The 20,236-nt window shown below is 46.1% G+C and overlaps 1 protein-coding gene across 4 annotated transcripts in view; it reads left to right on the forward strand.

Annotated features, from left to right (window-relative positions):
- dyrk4 (dual-specificity tyrosine-(Y)-phosphorylation regulated kinase 4) overlaps nt 1–20,236 on the forward strand; it is a 143,924-nt gene that overhangs the window by 31,084 nt on the left and 92,604 nt on the right. For 3 of the 4 annotated variants that reach the window (XM_038811365.1, XM_038811367.1, XM_038811368.1), the window contains exons 3-5: nt 1,124–1,270; nt 6,812–6,975; nt 16,724–16,860. In XM_038811365.1, the coding sequence (XP_038667293.1) occupies nt 1,234–1,270; nt 6,812–6,975; nt 16,724–16,860 (338 nt within the window). In that variant the 5' untranslated portion in view covers nt 1,124–1,233. The remainder of the gene's footprint in view (nt 1–1,123; nt 1,271–6,811; nt 6,976–16,723; nt 16,861–20,236) is intronic. The other variant, XM_038811366.1, reaches the window with a different exon arrangement.

A 20,236-nucleotide genomic window follows, 5' to 3' on the forward strand; every position in this document is an offset into this window, starting at 1 on the left:
TCCAACATCTGCCACAGGCCTTGTACTTTCCAAAAAAAATGCATCCACCCAACACGAACATTCATCCTCATGGAAACTAACATGCAAAGTCTGCCTATCAGCAACATGCTCTGTTGGCAAAGATTTTAAAAAGGGTTATCATTTTAGGTGCTTACACGGGTGGTTAGACGCCAGTTATCACTCTGGCATAAACCCCGAATGTTTGTCTCAAGTGTTTATTGAATCACTCACTGTGAGCGCCCATAAACTAAAGAAAGGGAAGGAAAGATGCTGAAATACCCCATAACGCATGGCCTCCGCTTGGCAATCTGCAATGTTGTAAAGGCTCTGTCTCTCCCTACGACACTTGAGGCTGAATCCTGCATTGGTGCCAGAATTTGCAGTGCAACAGGACCCCACCTTGAAATCTTCTTTTGATTGTGTGCCAGCTTCTCTGGTAAGAGAAGTGACAGCATGTGTGTGCCCTGATGAAAGGTTCCAAAACTTGGCACAGTTTGCATGGTGAAAGACAGCAGCAGCAGAGGAAGATATAGTTTTGAGGGCAGTGGTAGGTTTGAGGGTGTGAGTGGCATCTGATGAGAATAACATTGAAGTGCCCCATCTGATCGTTACATTTAATTTGCCTGCAGCAAAGCTAGGTCTCTCCATTATGACCGACTAAGACAACCTTCTTCCTGTTACTCACTTGCTGTATAAGCGCCTCTACTGCTGAATCAGAGAATCAGACAAGCCTTGAATGACCTCATGCTGTCTGGTACTTCAATAACCTTTCAGTAATTTGAAATGTGCTCCTCCCCTTTCAGGGGCTGCAGGCTGTCTTTTCAGCACTGGCTGTCCTGTCAGATTCCCGATTAGCAGTGGCAGTTTATTTATTAAATGAGGCCTGACATTGACTGATCAGACCTCCAGTCTCCTGCAGAGCAGCCATGCCCACTGTCTGCCAGATTTAACATAGTAGTGAATAATTGCCCCCCTATATAGTAAACCTTTAATTTACTACTTACATTGTAGAAACGGGGTGATGGATATACACTTTAGTGTTCAGCATTAACAATACTGAAAATAGAGCAATCAACAAGAATATTAAGACCAAGGAATAAAACATTTTTTTTCTTATTGCCAGGATTTGCACTCTGGTGGTATTAATGCACAGCAGATATTCAATGTAGTTCAAAGGAGAATCAACCAGAGGGAAACTGCCAAGTCCCTGCAAAGAAATCTGACAAGGGGAGAATGTTTGAAGGTTTCAAGCTGCCAATGACACCTGAAGGTATAATGTTCACCAGCAATACCACATATTAGTTTCATTTGTTGCAGGGGAAGTGGAGCGAGGTGAAGAGCGTCTCTTGGTGTTTCACTTATGTGTGTTTATTAATTTATTGCTCTGATTAGATAGGCTGGGTGGCTAACAGTGAAGCTAAATCTGGAGGCAGTTTCGCCAACACATCGGGTTGGGCGCAGGGTCAAGGGAAATGCCGATTCGGGGGAACCACAGATTTGAGCCAGGGAGGTGGGATGGAAATTTCCGGAATTGGGAGAAGATGGATTAAGACGCAAAAAGATTTGTTTCTTAGGGGTCGGTTTGCAGGATCGAGGAGCTGGAAGCGAAGTATGGGCTGGAGCAGGGGGAAATGTTTAGATACATGCAGGTTCGAGATTTTGCCAGAAAGGAGATACAGAGCTTCCCGGAGTAACCAGCCTCCACATTGCTGGAGGAGGTGTTGACGACAATGGGACGGGAGAAGGGGGTAGTGTCAACTGTGTATAGAGCTATTTTGGAAGAGGATAAGGCACCAATGGAAGGGATCAAAGCAAAGTGGGAGGAAGAGTTGGGAGAGGTCATAGAGGAGGGGGTCTGGTGTGAGGTGCACCAGAGAGTGACTGCCTCCACCTCGTGCGCGAGGTTGGGGCTGATACAGCTGAAGGTGGTATACAGAGCACACCTCACAAGGACGAGGATGAGCCAATTCTTTGAAGGAGTAGAAGATGTGTGTGAACGTTGCGGGGAGGGCGCTAACCACGTTCATATTTTTTGGTCCAATCAAAAGCCAGAGGATTACTGGAAGGAGGTTTTCGGGTAATTTCCAAGGTGGTGCACGTGAAACTGGACCCAGGTTCCCGGGAGGCCATATTCGGGGTGTCGGACCAGCCAGGGTTGAAACGGGTGCAGAGGCAGATATCGTAGCCTTCGCGTCGTTGATCGCCCAGAGGCGGATCCTGACGGGATGAAGAGCAGCCTCTCCACCCTGTGCCCCGGCATGGCGGGGGACCTGTTTGAATTCTTGACTCTTGAGAAGGTTAACTTGAACTGAGGGGAATGATGGAGGGGCTCTACAAGTCATGGGCAATGGGCATTATTCATTATGCACTTTCAAGAACTGGATAATATCAAACATTAGTTGGGGGGGGGATGGGTGGGAGGGTTAGGGGGAGAGGGGGCTGTGTGTATTAAGGGTGATTATGGGTAATCCCTGATTCCTTTTTGTCATTTGTTTATGTGAACATGTGGGCTGATGTTTGGGGGTTGGTGGGAGGATGGGATCGTTGTTATTGTTACGGGGATTGAAATATTTGTTGCTGATTATTGTTTATTGTTGGTGGGTGTAAAATTTGGGAGAAAAATGTGAAAAAGGAAAATAAAAATATTTTTTTTAAAACAGTGAAGCTGAGAGTTTTGGGGTTACAGGAAGATATAGATGGGAAGGTCAATTGGGCAGAAAAGTGGCAGATGGAATGTAATCTTGAAAAGTGTGAGGTGTTACACTTTGGAAGGAGCAATTTGACAAGGAAAATATGGGAAGTCCTGAGGAACAAAGATACCTTAGCGTATTGTAAATAGTCACTGAAGGCTGAAGGGATGTTAATAGGGTGGTGAAAAAGCATATGTCCACACTTATATCTATTGTGGCATAAATTACAAAAGCAAGGAAGTCATGTTGGAGTTATACAGAACATGGGTGAAGCCACAGCTGGAGTCCTGTGTGCAGTTCTGGTCGCCACATTATAAGAAGGATGTGATTGCACTGGAGGTGGGGTACAGAAGAGTTTCACCAGGATGTTGCCTGGGATGGAACATTTAAGTTATGAAGTGAGGTTGGATAGGCTTGGGTTGTTTTCACTGGAGCAGAGAGGACTGAGGATTGACCAGATCGAGGTGTACAAGATTATGAGGGACGTGGATAGGGAACAGCTGTTCCCTTAGTTGAAGTGTCGGTTACAAGGGGACACAGGCTCAAGGTGGGGGCGGGAGGTTCAGGGGGATTTGAGGAAAAACCTTTTTACCCAGAGGGTGGTGACGGTCTGGAACGCACTGCCTGAGAGGGGTGGTAGAGGGAGGTTGCCTCAGAGCCTTTAAAAAGTACCAGGATGAACACTTGGCACGTCTTAACATTTAAGGCTATGACCCAAGTGCTGGCAAATGGGATTAAGATCGGCAGATTAGGTGCCTTTCATGTGGGGGTATAGACTTGATGGGCCAAAGGGCCATTTCTACGCTGTTGTGACAGACACAAACTGAATTAGAACGGCCATTAATCCAAGTTGATGAAAAATCATTAATTCACATCACCAATAATCAGCGGAGGCCAAGGGCGCGATTCTCCGAAATGGAGAGAAACAGCCGACGCCGGAGTGAAACCCGGAGTGTTTCACTCCGGTGTCGGAGGCCGCTCCTCGCTCCCTATTCCCCCCCCCCCCCCCCCGGCTAGGAGCGGCGGCGCGGGGAATCCTGAGCGCCCGGCCTTGACGCTTGCGTCAAAGCAGCGCACCGGGAATGACGTGTGCCCAGCGGCGCCTAAGTGACGTCAGCCGCACGTGCGCAGGTTGGCCGGTGCCAACCCACGCATGCGCGGTTGCTGTCTTCCCCTCCGCTGCCCCGCAAGACATGGCGGCTTGATCTTGCGGGGCGGCAGAGGGAAAAGAGTGCATCCTTTAGAGACGCCGGCCCGACGATCAGTGGGCACCGATCGCGGCCAGACATTCATGACACGCCTGTGGTGCTCTAATCCATCCTCTGCCCCCCACAGGCCCCACACTACCGGTCGCGCGATGTTTACGCCGCAGCGACCAGGTGTGGTTGACGCCGGCGGAACCGGTCGGGTTCGGCAAGCCGCTCGGTCCATCCGGGCCGGAGAATCACCGGTCCGCCGCTCGAGAAATGGCGAGCGGCGATTCTCTGACGACGTGTCGCAAAAACGCGATACGCCATTTTGGGGGGTGTGGGGAGAATCGCGGGGTGGTGCCAGGGCGGCGTGTCGTGATTCGCCCGGCCCTCCCGCGATTCCTCCCACCCGGCGTGGGGAGCAGAGAATCGCGCCCCAAGAGTGATCCACCTGAAAGCCCACCCATTACCTTCTTGACATTAAAATTGGCCCTCTTATACATTTGACAGGATGCAAGGTGTAGCCACAAAGCCCAAATTTACACAATAAATGTTATTTTTTAACAGTTGTTCCTTGACATTAATTGCCCACCTGATCCATCAAAGAAACCCACAGAAAATGTCAGTTCCAAACTGGACGTATTATAGTCACCTATTAGTGGGGCAGTTTAAATTCTATTTTCACAGGAGCAATTGCAACAGGAGTAGGCTATTTAGCCCCTCAAGCCGCTTCTTGCTGCCTTTCAATTAGATTTGCTCCTTGATCCATTTAGTTACTTCTGATCCATATCCTTTGATGCACTTTACTAAAATAAATTCCTGTCAATATTAGTCCTTGAACCTTTCAATTGACCCGGCAGCCCCAGCTTTTTGGGGAGAGAATTTCATTTTCCACTGCCCTGTGTGTAAAAAGGTGCTGGTTGGTTTCACTCCTAGTTTTTATTTTAAGAATATTAATAATAATAATAATAATATAATAATAATCACTTATTGTCACAAGTAGGCTTCAATGAAGTTACTGTGAAAAGTCTCGAGTCGCCACATGTGGCCCTATTAGTCTGGATTCCCTACTAAAGGAAGTACCTTTACTGGAGAAATCTTTTTATCTTCTGACCAGTTCAATTAGATAACCACTTAACTGACTAACTCAAAGGAATATAGCCCAAGTTTATAAATCCTTATGTCCTAGACCACGTACGTCCTGATATCCTTCCTAGAAACGTGGTGCTAGCAGTACGTCGGCTGGGGGACTGTCTAAAAGTTTCTGCACAGCAGAGCCGACTTTCCTCCTCTTTGTATTCCAATCGTTTTGAGATGAAGACCAACATTTTAACTATTAGTCCTTTTGGTTACATTTTGTACCTGTGTACTTGCTGCTAGTGATTTGTGTACTTGGACTTTCAAATCGCATTGCTTCTTCACAGGCTCTAGGCTTTCACACATTTTAAAATAATTGGGGTGAATGTTCCTCCTCCCCAGCTGCGTGTTCCTTGGTGATGCACGGCGCCGGCAGTGGGTGTCTCCGTTCCCTGCTACCTGCCAATGGGATTTCCCATTATGGCTACCCCACACCGCCGGTAAATCCGCGCATGGGAGTGCATTGCCGAGGAAGGGAGAATCCCACCGGCAAAGAATTCACTGCAAATTGTCTTTATTGTATGCAAAGTCACATCCTTTAAGCTTCATCTGTCTCAGGTTTGTTCACATTGCTTCATCTGTCTATGTCCTTTGTAACCTCCTGATCCATCTACATAATTTCCTGTTTCACATAATTTAGGGTTGCCTGCAAATATGGATATATAAATTAATTCTTTTATCCAAGACATTGAATATAGAGGTTAGATAATTTTACAGCATGAAAACAGGCCCTTCGGCCCAATTTGTCCCATGGCCACCCAGTTTTTAACCACTAATAGTCCCAATTGCCCGCATTTGGCCCATCTCCCTCTATAACCAGCTTTTCCATAAAACTGTCTAAATGCTTTTTGAAAGACAAAATAGAGTCTAGAATTCCATTTGAATTCCATTTGCCCATCTGACTAGCCGTCTATATCACCCTCTAATCCCTGCAGTACACCACTGGACATAAGCTTCCAGACCATAATGTGGGACCATCACCCTCTGCCTCCTGCTTCCAGACCCCATCACCTTCTGCCTCCCAACCAATTATCAACCCATGTCTCAAAGTTACCTCCAACTACAGGGTCCATGGGTGGGATTTTCCAATCACTCAGCCCCGAAACCGTAAATTCCCAAGGTCAATGGAACTTTAAATGGTCCGTCCAATTTTCCGTCCCGACCGCGATGATTCCTGGAGTGAGTGGACCGGAAACTTTACCCCGGACGATTCTGCCAATAACTGTGGACCCTCATCAAAACCTGTAAAGCCATGTAGACAACATCCACAGACCTTTTCACTTTGTAGATATTAGTTACCGCCCTTCTGATTCAAATTACTATTACATATCTATATTAAGTTTTAGATATTATGGTCAAAATATAACTTTGCTATTTAAAAGAGAATTCTTTCTGCAAATCTTAGAGTTCCATACTTTTTTATATATAGTATTTAATTTTTGCCAACAAAGATGAGGGAGCCATTCATTTTTCTGCACCAGGCCACAGTAAGATAGTTGTATGCCTGTTGACAACTTCTAAACTCTGGTTTCATTGCACAATTAAATTATTATTTGGACAGTTTGTAACAGGTTGGAATGTTTATAGCCTTTTTGCATTATACCATTGAATTCATTCTACAATTGTCTAACTTTGTATTTTTTCACCTATCTTTTACAATGATTGTGAATGGGTGACGTTAGACAGTTTTGTGATTAAGCATTCTGAACAACAATGAGAAATACTTTTCTATAAAATTCAGTGGAGAAAAGTTACCTGTAAACGTACTGAAGCCGTGTTTGCACCATTTGACAGAAGGATTGATACGTTTTAAAAGTGGACTGACAAATTATGAGCACAAGGAAATCCTAAATTATGAGGAAATCTGGTTTCTCGGACTGAACTGTCAAAAGATAGAAGGTTCTTCTGAAAAACAGCGCAACAATGGCTATGATGATGATCACGGCTCTTACATTAAGGTAATCATATATATTTGGGCACAGATTTGTGTAAATTTCAAAAATGTTTGTTTTCAAAAAAATATATTGCTGTAATAAGACAAATGACTGAGATTGTAGGTTCTGCTTGGATGTAGCATCCTTCACATGCTGAATAAATAACCAGGGACAATCATGGGACACGTTGACCTGGCCTTTGTGTCATCATTCTGTTGGCGAAGTGTATTGGATATGCATGCCTATAAACTGCTGATCCTGGAAGATTTCCTGGGATCGGCTAATGTATAATTTTTAGTAAACTCCTGAAGAAAGAAGGATTGGCTACATTCACATGTAGGGCTGATGTGTTGTTAGAAGATGTTGCAAACCGATTTTAAAAAGTGACATGTTTCTACATTGTGAAGGGGCCATCAACTAATAATCATCATGTCTGCAAGCAGGCTTTGCAGAGAGAGCGGAGAAATATGCCAGCTTCTCTGACATGAATGTGGATGACTGCTGATTGAGGTTACAAAAAGATGCAGTGGGGCAGGAATTAATGCTCTGGCCTTCCCTCTGCTGAATGACTCATCCAGTAACATTTTCCCATCTGTGCTATTTTGGAAATATCCAGTGATTCTATCTGGGATGGTGAGCATGTGAGAAGGAAAGTGATGATTGGGTGAGTGTCTGCAACCAGTGCCAGATTTAGACGGGCTGGTATCCAGTCTTCAGCTGCTTGTGCTCTCTGTTTGCTTGTTGATTTGGAGGATATAAAGGTAAAGCAAAGCTCATTTGAGCTCTACTGTCACTGAATGATATCCTCGTCTTACTTTGCAGCTACCAGGCAATCATTTTTTTTCCTGCCTTGGTCTGGTTCAAGAATCAGATATATTACTGTCCATCATCAACCAACTGTAGGCCAGGACCTTCAACTTCTTCACATCTCACAGTTTGGGAAGCAATCATTGGCCACAGTGTTTCAATTGGCTTTTCCCTCTGGTCAGTTAATGGCTGGATGATTGGGACCTTGCATCTATAGGTTTTAAGATTAATTTCAGGGATTTAGGTGTTGCGACCAGGCCAGCATTTGTTGCCCATCCCTAATATCATTGTCTTGAACCATTGAAGTTCATATGATGCCGGTACACTCACAGTGCTGTTTGAAAGGAAGTTCCAGGTTTTTCACCCGGTGACAGTGGCCAGGGTTTTCCAGTCCCGCCCACCATGGGACCGAAAATTCCCACCTACAGTGTCATGTGAAGTCCCTTTAAGAAATGTGTGTTTCTCAAATGGCAGCAGTGATGTCAGAGTGTGGGTGGAGCTGGGCTGTCTGTCTTTCACTTTCATTTTGAGCTGAAAAGCTGATTTGTGGCTCAGTTTAGTTTCGTTTTAGATTTGGAAAAGCTGCAGTCACAGCAAGATGTGTATGAATCTCTGCAAGCTAAAGAAAGTTCATTTGGTGATTTCAAAGTGGTAACTGCTCTCAGTAGAGAATTTAAACCTCCTGTCCTTCTGTAAAAAGGGTTTTTGTCTTATGGATGTTAAAAGGAAAGATTAAGAGATACTTAGAGAATACTGTATTCTTTGGGGGGGGGGGGTGTATTTGAATTGATGGTTGCTAAGATATTCACTGCATGTTTATAAAGTGTTAACTGGGTTCATAGAATAAACATTGTTTTTGTTTTAAAATACTCTTATTTCACTTTTGCACCACACCTGTAAAGTAGGCTAGTGTGCTCCGCATAACCAAAATCTATTTAAAATTATGAGTCAGGTGAACTCCATGATATACTTTGGAGTTCTCTAAACCCTGGCCCGTAATAACAGCAATTGCCATAGTGAGCAGGACTGGAAAATCCCATCCAGTGAAGAAACTGTAACATATTTTCCAAGTCAGAATTGTGCTTGGCTTGGAGGGAAACTTGCAGGTGGTGGTGTTTCCGTGTGTCTGCTGCTCTTGTCATTTTAGGTGATACAGGTCATGAGTTTGGAAGGTGCTGTCAAAGATGTCTTGGCAGGTTGCTGCAGTGCACAGGTAGATGGTACAAACTGCTGCCACTGTGGACGGAGTGAATGTTTAAGATGCTGGATGGAATGCTGATCAAGCAGGCTGTTTCTCCTGGATGGTGTTCAGCATCTTGAGTGTTGCTGGAGTTACACTCCAGGCAATTGAAGGGTATCCCACCACATTCCGATTTGTGCCTTGGAGATGGTGGATAGGCCTTGAGGAATCCAGAGTTGAACCACTCACTACAGAATTCTAATCACTTAACGGCTCTTGTGGCTACAATATTTTGATGGTTGCAGTTAAGTTTCCAGTCGATGGAAACCGATAGTTTGCCCTTCTAGAACATAGAACATAGAACACTACAGCGCAGTACGGGCCCTTCGGCCCTCGATGTTGCGCCGACCTGTGAAACCATCTGAAGCCTATCTGACCTACACTATTCCATTTTCATCCATATGTCTATCCAGTGACCACTTAAATACCCTTAAAGTTGGCGAGTCTACTACTATTGCAGGCAGGGCGTTCCACACCCCTACTACTCTCTGAGTAAAGAACTGCCTCTGACATCTGTCCTATATCTCTCACCCCTCAATTTAAAGCTATGTCCCCTCGTGTTGGTCATCACCATCCGAGGAAAAAGACTCTCACTGTCCACCCTATCTAACCCTCTGACTATCTTATATGTCTCTATTAAGTCACCTCTCAGCCTTCTCCTCTCTAACGAAAACAACTTCAATTCCCTGAGCCTTTCCTCGTAAGACCTTCCCTCCATACCAGGCAACATCCTAGTAAATCTCCTCTGAACCCTTTCCAAAGCTTCCACATCCTTCCTATAATGTGGTGACCAGAACTGCACGCAGTACTCCAGGTGTGGCCGCACCAGAGTTATGTACAGCTGCAGCATGACCTTGTGGTTCCGAAACTCAATCCCCCTGCTTATAAAGGCTAGCACACCATATGCCTTCTTAACAGCCCTATTAACCTGGGTGGCAACTTTCAGGGATTTATGTACCTGGATGCCGAGATCTCTCTGTTCATCTACACTACCAAGAATCTTGCCATTAGCCCAGTACTCTGCATTCCTGTTACTCCTTCCAAAGTGAACCACCTCACACTTTTCCGCATTAAACTCCATCTGCCACCTCTCAGCCCAGCTCTGCAGCTTATCTATGTCCTCTGTATCCTATAACATCCTTCAGCACTATCCACAACTCCACCGACCTTCGTGTCATCTGCAAATTTACTAACCCATCCTTCTACACCCTCTTCCAGGTCATTTATAAAAATTACAAACAGCAGTGGCCCCAAAACAGATCCTTGCGGTACACCACTAGTAACTGAACTCCAGGATGAACATTTGCCATCAACCACCACCCTCTGTCTTCTTTCAGCTAGCCAATTACTGATCCAAACCGCTAAATCACCTTCAATTCCATACTTCCTTATTTTCTGCAATAGCCTACCGTGGGGAACCTTATCAAACGCCTTACTGAAATCCATATACACCACATCAACAGCTTTACCCTGATCCACCTGTTTGGTCACCTTCTCAAAAAACTCAATAAGGTTTGTCAGACATGACCTACCCTTCACAAAACCGTGTTGAGTATCGCTAATCAACTTGTTCTTTTCAAGATGATTATAAACCCTATCTCTTATAACCTTTTCCAACATTTTACCCACAACCGAAGTAAGGCTCACAGGTCTATAATTACCAGGGTTGTCTCTACTCCCCTTCTTGAACAAGGGGACAACATTTGCTATCCTCCAGTCTTCCGGCACTATTCCTGTCGACAAAGACGACATAAAGATCAAGGACAAAGGCTCAGCAATCTCCTCCCTGGCTTCCCAGAGAATCCTAGGATAAATCCCATCTGGCCCAGGGGACTTGTCTATTTTGACATTTTCTAAAATTGCTAACACCTCCTCCTTTTGAACCTCAATTCCATCTAGCCTGGTCGACTGAACCTGAGCGTTCTCCTCGACAACATTGTCTTTCTCCAGTGTAAACACTGACGAAAAATATCCATTTAATGCTTCCCCTATCTCCTCTGATTCCACACACAACTTTCCACTACTATCCTTGATTGGCCCTAATCTTACTCGAGTCATTCTTTTGTTCCTGATATACCTATAGAAAGCCTTAGGGTTTTCCTTGATCCTATCCGCCAACGACTTTTCGTGTCCTCTCCTCGCTCTTCTTAACTCTCCCTTTAGGTCCTTCCTGGCTAACTTGTAACTCTCAAGTGCCCTAACTGAGCCTTCATGTCTCATCCTAACATAAGCCTTCTTCTTCCTCTTGACAAGTGCTTCAACTTCCTTAGTAAACCACGGCTCCCTTGCTCGACAACTTCCTCCCTGCCTGACAGGTACATACTTATCAAGGACATGCAGTAGCTGTTCCTTGAAAAAGCTCCACATTTCGATTGTACCCATCCCCTGCAGTTTCCTTCCCCATCCTATACCTCCTAAATCTTGCCGAATAGCATCATAATTGCCTTTCCCCCAGCTATAATTCTTGCCTTGCGGTATATACCTATCCCTGCCCATTGCTAAAGTAAACATAACCGAGTTGTGATCACTATCACCAAAGTGCTCACCTACATCTAAATCTAACACCTGGCCGGGTTCATTACCCAGTACCAAATCCAATGTGGCCTCGCCCCTTGTTGGCCTGTCTACATACTGTGTCAGAAAACCCTCCTGCACACACTGCACAAAAACTGACCCATCTATAGTACTCGAACTATAGTATTTCCAGTCAATATTTGGAAAGTTAAAGTCCCCCATAACAACTACCCTGTTACTCTCGCTCCTGTCGAGAATCATCTTTGCAATCCTTTCCTCTACATCTCTGGGACTATTCGGAGGTCTATAGACAACTCCCAACAGGGTGACCTCTCCTCGACTGTTCCTAACCTCGGCCCATACTGCCTCAGTAGACGAGTCCTCAAGCGTCCTTTCTACCGCCGTAATACTTTCCTTGATTAACAATGCCACACCCCCCCCTCTTTTACCATCTTCTCTGTTCTTACAGAAACATCTAAATCCTGGAACCTGCAACAACCATTCCTGTCCCTGCTCTACCCATGTCTCCGAAATCGCCGCAACATCGAGGTCCCAGGTACCAACCCATGCTGCAAGCTCACCCACCTTATTCCGGATGCTCCTGGCGTTGAAGTAGACACACTTCAAACCAGTGTCCTGCTTGCCGGTGCCCTCTTTCGAACTTTTAACCCTATCCCTGACCTCACTACTCTCAACATCCTGTACACTGGGTCTACAATTTAGGTTCCCATCCCCCTGCTGAATTAGTTTAAACCCCCCCGAAGAGCACTAGCAAATCTCCCTCCCAGGATTGTGTGCTAATACTTACTGCAAGCAGAATGTATAAAGGTGAAATGTTGGCAGCAGACTCTGATCTGTATCGTAAGTAGCTCTGCTTGCGTTCAAAATGCACATTTGTATACATTTCCAGAAATTGCCAGAGGTCATTCTTTGAATCCGCCAGTTGATTCACTGCTCTCCAGTTGAGTTTAATTTTTCCCAACCATACTCTACCAAATATAGCAGGAAAGTTCTGACGGACAACGTGCAGAGGCAACTGCATTGTTTGTCCATTTACTTACACTTTTACCACTACGTATCCTTTTAGTGGTACAACCTCTTCTGTGTATATCGGTAGGATAACATTTGATGGTTTTTAATGGCAGGTGCTTTAACTTCTGATTATAGATTGTCTCCGGTATCAATAATACAGACGCGTCGGTATCCACTTCCATTTTGACTTGGTTACCATCAATTTTTGGGAATACCCAGAAACATTGTTGATCGGCCCATATCAACCAGACACCTGTTTCAGCTCTTGAAGTTGTTCGGGTACACCATCTTCTTTGGGATCTTGGACTTTGTTATCTTATAGACCTGACTTAATAGGCTTAAAAGTTTTATTTTTCTTACACATCTTGTGTGTTGGTGAATTTTACCGCAACCAACATGCTCTGACACTATGGCCCCCTTTTGCCACAGTTCTTGCTCTTATTTTCTCAACTCTAGCATTCCCAGCTGAGTGTCCCAAGTTGTGCACATCGATGACATGGTTGTACCCTTGCAGGCTTGTTTTTGATGGTCTCCATCTTGTGGATCCTCTAGCTCCTGTCTGCAATGCCTCTTTTCCTGCTAGCTCCAGTGATGTAGACATTTCCGCAGCTGATTTAAGAGTTAAGTCGCTTACAGTAAGCAGCTTCCTCTGAATAGCTTAATAGTGGAGCCCACATACCAGCCTATCATGAAGGGTATTGTCTAATGCTGCACCAAACCCGTACTTTTTTGCTATCCTTCTTAAAGTCGCCATGAATTGTAAAATGTTTTCACCTTCTTCCTAACACGGCAACGATAAGTGGTCTTGGTGTGAAATGCCCTTCTAGAATATTCAGCAATTCATTGTAGGTCTTATTTCCTGGCTTTGATTAGGATTGACTAGGTTTTGCAGTAGCATAAAAAATGTTCACCCTTCCAAACTGGGAAATCTTGCAATGTTTAGGTCTTCTAGTGTAATTAACTATGAGATAAAATTGAAATCTCCTTCATACGAGTTCCAAGTCTCAATGTATTAATCGAATGCATCCATGCACCACCTTTGTCTGCCATTTTTGATACCAGTTCCCAGGGTCTATACTTCTACCAACTTTGCACCCTTCCATTTCTTTCTATGTGTGAAACAAAGTTCTCCTAATCCACAATACAAAATAAAATGTTTTCTTTTTGCTTGGACTTTGATTTGTCTTATTCGAGTAGTAGCTTGCACAGCATTGGAAAGACCTTTGAATCCCTGTTCCCGCCACATGCGCAGCCTCCGCAGCCTAGCATCCACTCACTTCCAATGAATGGCAAGTACATTTTGAAGGTTTTGTTCTGCTTACTCACGGTTGTGCTCCGTTTTTATTTTCAAACCTTTCCGTATCAGCGTCTTTTCCTTCGATCGACGCTTGAGACCAGTCCCAAGAATGTTCTCCTCCGTTCTTGACACCATTTTCACTTTTCTCGTCAACAATTTAGTGCCTCACCAGTTTTTTCTTGCCTCAATCCTCATCGCCAGTTTTCTGGCACTTGAATCCTCATCATCAGTTTTATCTTTTGTTAAATTCTCAGTGTGCCACAAAGAGAAACGGTAAGGAGATGCCACATACTTGAGTTCCTTCCAATACAATACAAGATGGAGAACTAAAGTTCACGTAAGCACTCTGCTGATGTCACTACAGATCACGTGATGTTCCACTAGCAGAGATGTATTACTTAAATACATAATAGAAAACTAGAACCGTGTCACCATTCCGCTCCCTGGGACTGTGTTGTATTCATTGTACTCACTCTGCACGGCTGAAGCCTGTAGCGTTTGGGGGAAAGCAACCCGCAAACTATAACTGAACAAGTACAGAAAGGTGAATCCAAAAATCGCAGGGACATCACTGGGGAGCATCTCCCATCTCATCCATCCATTCATATTGCCTGGAGCACGCTGAGGCTGCTTAACCTTATCCACCTCCCCCCAGCGCTGCCTCTCCCTTCCCTTTGCTCCAGCCACATCAAGACGCAAATACCATAATGGTTTGATTAGTGTCTTGAGAAGGAGAAAACTGCCAGGAAAAGTTTGCATACAGCTGAGTAGACAGTTTAACATCTCAGCTGTAAGACGCCACATCCAACCATTCAGCACTCGCTCATCATTTTGGGTCCCCCTGTCATTGGGGGACCCATGCCGCTCCACAGTGTGTTTCTTTGTAGATGCACCTCTGATTGAATGTCAAGGGGAGGTTGTTGGATTCTCTCTTGCTGGAGACAGTAATTACCTGGCATTTTTGTGTCGCAAATGTTGTCTACTAATTGTCTGTTCAAGACTGAATGTTGTTTACGACTTGCCGTATATGGGCATGGACTTCTTCATTATCTGAAGAGTCACAAACGGTGGTGAACATTATTCAATCATCATCAAACATGGCCACTTCCAACCAATGGAGATTTTTCCCTGATTCCCATTAACTCAGTTTTGCTAGGGTTCCTTGATGCCATACTCGGTCAAATGCTGCCTTGATGTCAAGGGCAGTCACTTGCATCTCACGTCCTGAATTCAGCTCTTTTGTCCATGTTTGGATGAAGGCTGGAATGAGTTCAGGAGCTGAGTAGTCCTAGTGGAACCCAAACTGGGCGCCTATGAGCAGATTATTATTGAGTAAGTGCCGCTTGATAGCTAGCACTGTCAACGGTACTTTCTATCTCCTTGCTGATGATCAAGAGTAGACTGATGGGACAGTAATTAGCCGGGTTGGATATGCCCTGTGGCACTTTTCCACATTGCTGGGTAGATGCCAGTGTCGTAGCTTTTCTGGAACAGCTTAGCTTAAAGTGCGTAAATGGTTCTGGAGCACAAGTTGTCAGTACTATTGTTGGAATGTTGTCAGGGCCCATAGCCTTTGTAGTATCCAGTGCTTTCAGCTGTTTCTTGATATCACATGGGTGAATCAAGTTGGCTGATCACTGGCATCTGTGACGCTGTGGACCTCAGGAGGAGGCCAAGATTGAGTTTGCACCAATGTGAAGCTGCAGATCATTGAGGATGAGATATTTGTGGAGGATCCTCCTCCTGTTTGTCATTTAATTGTCCACCACAATTCATTACTGAACGTGGAAGGATAGCAGAGCTTATATCTGATCCATTTGTGCCCACTTAAGGGCCTCACCAGTGCTCACCATGCAGGGAGCCTGAAACACAAACCCTGGTGTGTTGACTTGTGGGCTCCTTCGTGAGGTTTGGGGGGGGGGGGGGGGGGGGGGGGGTGTTAGAAGGGGTGCTGTCCCTTATTCAAAGGCACTCAGTGCCTGATTGAGGGATCCAGCATTTTGAAGGAGAGGACCACAGAGCCAATCCCTGCCCTTGCTGCTGACCCCATTTCCCTGTGATGCCCACCTCATGACCCCACTCCCACTGGATCCACAGTGATCCAAGGCCTTGGTGGGGGGGAGGGGGTGTAGTACGAATTTGCAGCTCTTGAGAAATGAAGACTGGCCTCTGATCGGCTGATAGCTTTCAACAGGCAGGACTTCCATCCTCCAGGATCCTGATCCTGGGGAAGGTTCATTGCTGCCCACTTAAGTACTTGATGTGGCTACCTTCCTGAAAAGAGGAGATGCGGGCTTTTGCCAGCTCTCCAGCTGGCAGCATTGTCTCCATTAAATATTGGCTACTAATTCGGTGTGCTTTCTCTCTAGTCACCTGGTCCCTTTCAACTGATCCAAGTATTGAATTCCTGCTTTTGGATTAGACTCAAGCTGCCTGATACTGCCTCCCTCTCCCACCAAACTAATTTTTTGTGTTTCCTTTAGATAGGTAACCAGTTGTCTGTCGGATTCGTATCTGGTCCCATCCAATAATAATGAGGTGACCCTGGGATTTATCTGCATGAGGGAATGGGAGTTTGCCTCAGCGCACTTCCAGGAGCAAAGTGGGAAGCTAGGAATTTTGGAGCCCATGATTCTCTAAGTGCCAATGACTTGACAAGGAGAGAAATGGTTAAAGGACACTAATTACAGATTAAGCTCTAAATGTTTTCATACAGAATAATAATCAAATTGGCTGTTTAAATTTTATTTTGTTAAATGGAACTAAAAATGCCGATCTCAGCTTTCAATGCATTTAATTTCTTTGCATCGGCCTACTTGTCGATTAACACAGCTTGGTCAATGAAAGACATTTGCCAAAAGTGCTCTTGCTTTTATGTTTAGGTGCTGCATGACCAAATCGCATACCGATATGAAATTCTTGAAGTGATAGGTAAAGGATCCTTTGGACAGGTGGTAAAATGTATGGACCATAAAGCAAACGAACTTGTGGCTATCAAGATAATAAAGAATAAAAAGAGGTGAGTTGCATGCCATTTTCTACATTTGCTGCTGAGAAGTACCTTTCACCTTGTATTCTGTTAATACAAGGTGGCAGTCTGGATTTAAGTGGGTGCTCTTTCCGAGAGCCGGTGCAGACCTGATGGGCCAAATGGCCTCCTTCTGCACTGTAAATTCTATAAGATAAACCTCCTGACCCATGTTCAAAACTAGGGTACACACGGAGCTTAGATTACAGCACCTCCCATGAGTGAGAGAGTGACGTCCCAAAGAAAGAAATATTGGGGCATCTAACAGAAAAGATTCCAAGTGTCATTTTGGGCGGGTTTGGCTGGGAGTTACCCCCTGGCTCTTTCGGCAAGTTTCCCACGGCTATCTAGACACACTTAGTCATTTTTCTGGGCCCTGAACAGTGCCTTCTCTCCGGGCTAGCCCACACTTCGGGCAGGATTTACAGACCAACCCGTTGCATGTTTTTCGGGGTGGAGACGTCCGTGGCAACGGGATTTTCTGGTCCCGCAGATGTCAGCAGATTTCCCGTTGACTGCACCCCTCGTCGCCGGGAAACCCGTGTACCGTTGGTGTGACTGGAATATCCCGCTGTATGTGGGACTGGAATATCCCGCTGTCGGTGGGACTGGAATATCCCGCTGTCGGTGGGACTGGAATATCCCGCTGTCGGTGGGACTGGAATATCCCGCTGTCGGTGGGACTGGAATATCCCGCTGTCTGTGGGACTGGAATATCCCGCAGTCGGTGGGACTGGAATATCCCGCAGTCGGTGGGACTGGAATATCCCGCCGTCGGTGGGACTGGAATATCCCGCAGTCGGTGGGACTGGAATATCCCGCAGTCGGTGGGACTGGAATATCCCGCCGTCGGTGGGACTGGAATATCCCGCTGTCTGTGGGACTGGAATATCCCGCTGTCGGTGGGACTGGAATATCCCGCAGTCGGTGGGACTGGAATATCCCGCCGTCGGTGGGACTGGAATATCCCGCCTTGGTTGGGACTGGAATATCCAGCCTTGGTTGGGACTGGAATATCCCGCCGTCGGTGGGACTGGAATATCCCGCTGTCGGTGGGACTGGAATATCCCGCCTTGGGTGGGACTGGAATATCCAGCCTTGGTTGGGACTGGAATATCCCGCCGTTGGTGGGACTGGAATATCCCGCTGTCGGTGGGACTGGAATATCCCGCCGTTGGTGGGACTGGAATATCCCGCTGTCGGTGGGACTGGAATATCCCGCTGTCGGTGGGACTGGAATATCCCGCAGTCGGTGGGACTGGAATATCCCGCCTTGGTTGGGACTGGAATATCCCGCTGTCGGTGGGACTGGAATATCCCGCTGTCGGTGGGACTGGAATATCCCGCTGTCGGTGGGACTGGAATATCCCGCTGTCGGTGGGACTGGAATATCCCGCTGTCGGTGGGACTGGAATATCCCGCTGTCGGTGGGACTGGAATATCCCGCTGTCGGTGGGACTGGAATATCCCGCTGTCGGTGGGACTGGAATATCCCGCTGTCGGTGGGACTGGAATATCCCGCTGTCGGTGGGACTGGAATATCCCGCAGTCGGTGGGACTGGAATATCCCGCTGTCGGTGGGACTGGAATATCCCGCCGTCGGTGGGACTGGAATATCCCGCTGTCGGTGGGACTGGAATATCCCGCCGGTAAATGCTGCTATAGAATTTTTTCATTACTGGGGAGTTGAAAATGCTGGCCCGACTGGCTCCTCGGTGATCGGGCACCATTTTGAAAGAGTGTCCCGATCTCTAAGTGAGCTTTGAGGGTCTCCCAGCCCCCCCCCCCCCCCCCACGCACACACACGGGGTGTCACCCCTCCCATTACACCGCATCCTCCATAGTGAGGACACTCCACAATGGTGTCACTGACGGCCCCCCTTTATCAGACCTTCCCACGGCACCCTTTTGGGCCCCCCTCCTTTCAGAACCCCCACGCTTCATCACCCCCTGCCTTTCAGAGATATCTTCATACTCACCCTTCATCCCTCCACCCTTCCACCCTTCATAATCCCCTTCATCCCTTCTTTCATGGGCATGGCCCCCTCAGGCCCTGACCGTTGGCAGTGCCACCCGGCACCCTGGCAATGCCAGCCTGGCAGTGTCAGGGGAAGAGCCAGGGTGCTACCCTGCCCTGTCCCTGACTACCCAGGGGCCTCCTATGGCTTGGGAGACCCCCCCCCCCCCCCCTGGCCCCGGTGCCGTTCCACCTGGTCTCTGTTTTTGGGGACCAGTACCATTCGGTGCCCGGCTTCAGTCTCCTTGGCAGGGCTATTAGATGCCGGGAGCCGGTTTGATCTGGCGTCAGCAAGTTTCACTTAACCGTGCGAGACTTGTGACGTCTCGTGAGATCTGGTTAGATTTCACTGGGCGTAATGGCCACCAGGAATCCCGGGAAGACCTCTCCTGGAAACTACTGGCCGCGTCCTGCTCCGATTCCGGTAGGACGCGGCTGGTAAATCGCGCCCACTAAGTACAAAGGGATCAAAATATTTAAATAAAAACGTTGACGAAAATACTCAGATGGAAGTTTTATATATAAATGTAATCATTTTAAATGCAAAATTATCTGACACATCCATTATTATGTTTGAAATCTTAGAAATTTCAGTGAATGATTCCTGAATCATGTCTATGGATTTTATAATTAAGACAAGGAAACATTAACCTTAGAAGTTTTAACTAATTTGTACATTTCCTTCTTGACAAATATGTCTGCAACAGTACTTAATGTTACAAAAGTGTTCTGCTTAAATAAGCATATTAAAATTTAGGATATCCTGCCAATATTGAATAAAAGTACAATTCTCCAGCATTTTCAATGATTTTGTTTATCTGGTTGTTGCTGAATTCTTTGCTCTCCTGTTATCTCTTCTTCCATATGGTAATGTTTCCATATAGTTCCCCATTGCCTGGGTATTAAGAAAAGCACATCCAAGGTGCACTTTGCCACATTTGATTGGAATCCATCTGTATTTCTGTGTTCAGGTCACTAGCATCGGCCCAGTATTCCCCAGATGAGTTTCTGTGTCCAGAACTGGAGGTGGAGCTGGAAGTCCAGTTGCTGCTATAGGAAGGCTGCTTTCACAGCAGTTTCTGACAGAAGCATAGCCTTCTACTGGGCAGCAAAATAGAAGGCATCTGGGCCTGTAATTCTTCCCGTTGGCCTGTGTTTCTTTTCTACATATTTATCCAGTTTTACCCTGAAGAGATCTAAGCCTGCACCTTCCCTTGGTAAACAATTCCACAACTGATCATACCTCTAAATACACCCCGTCAGAATCTATCTCTTTGTGGCTTATACGTATGATCCATAAAATTCCTACAGTGCAGAAGGAGGCCATTCGGCCATCGGGTCTGCATTGAT

This window comes from Scyliorhinus canicula, chromosome 11, assembly GCF_902713615.1.
Source record: "Scyliorhinus canicula chromosome 11, sScyCan1.1, whole genome shotgun sequence".
Taxonomy (NCBI): Eukaryota; Metazoa; Chordata; class Chondrichthyes; order Carcharhiniformes; family Scyliorhinidae; genus Scyliorhinus; species Scyliorhinus canicula.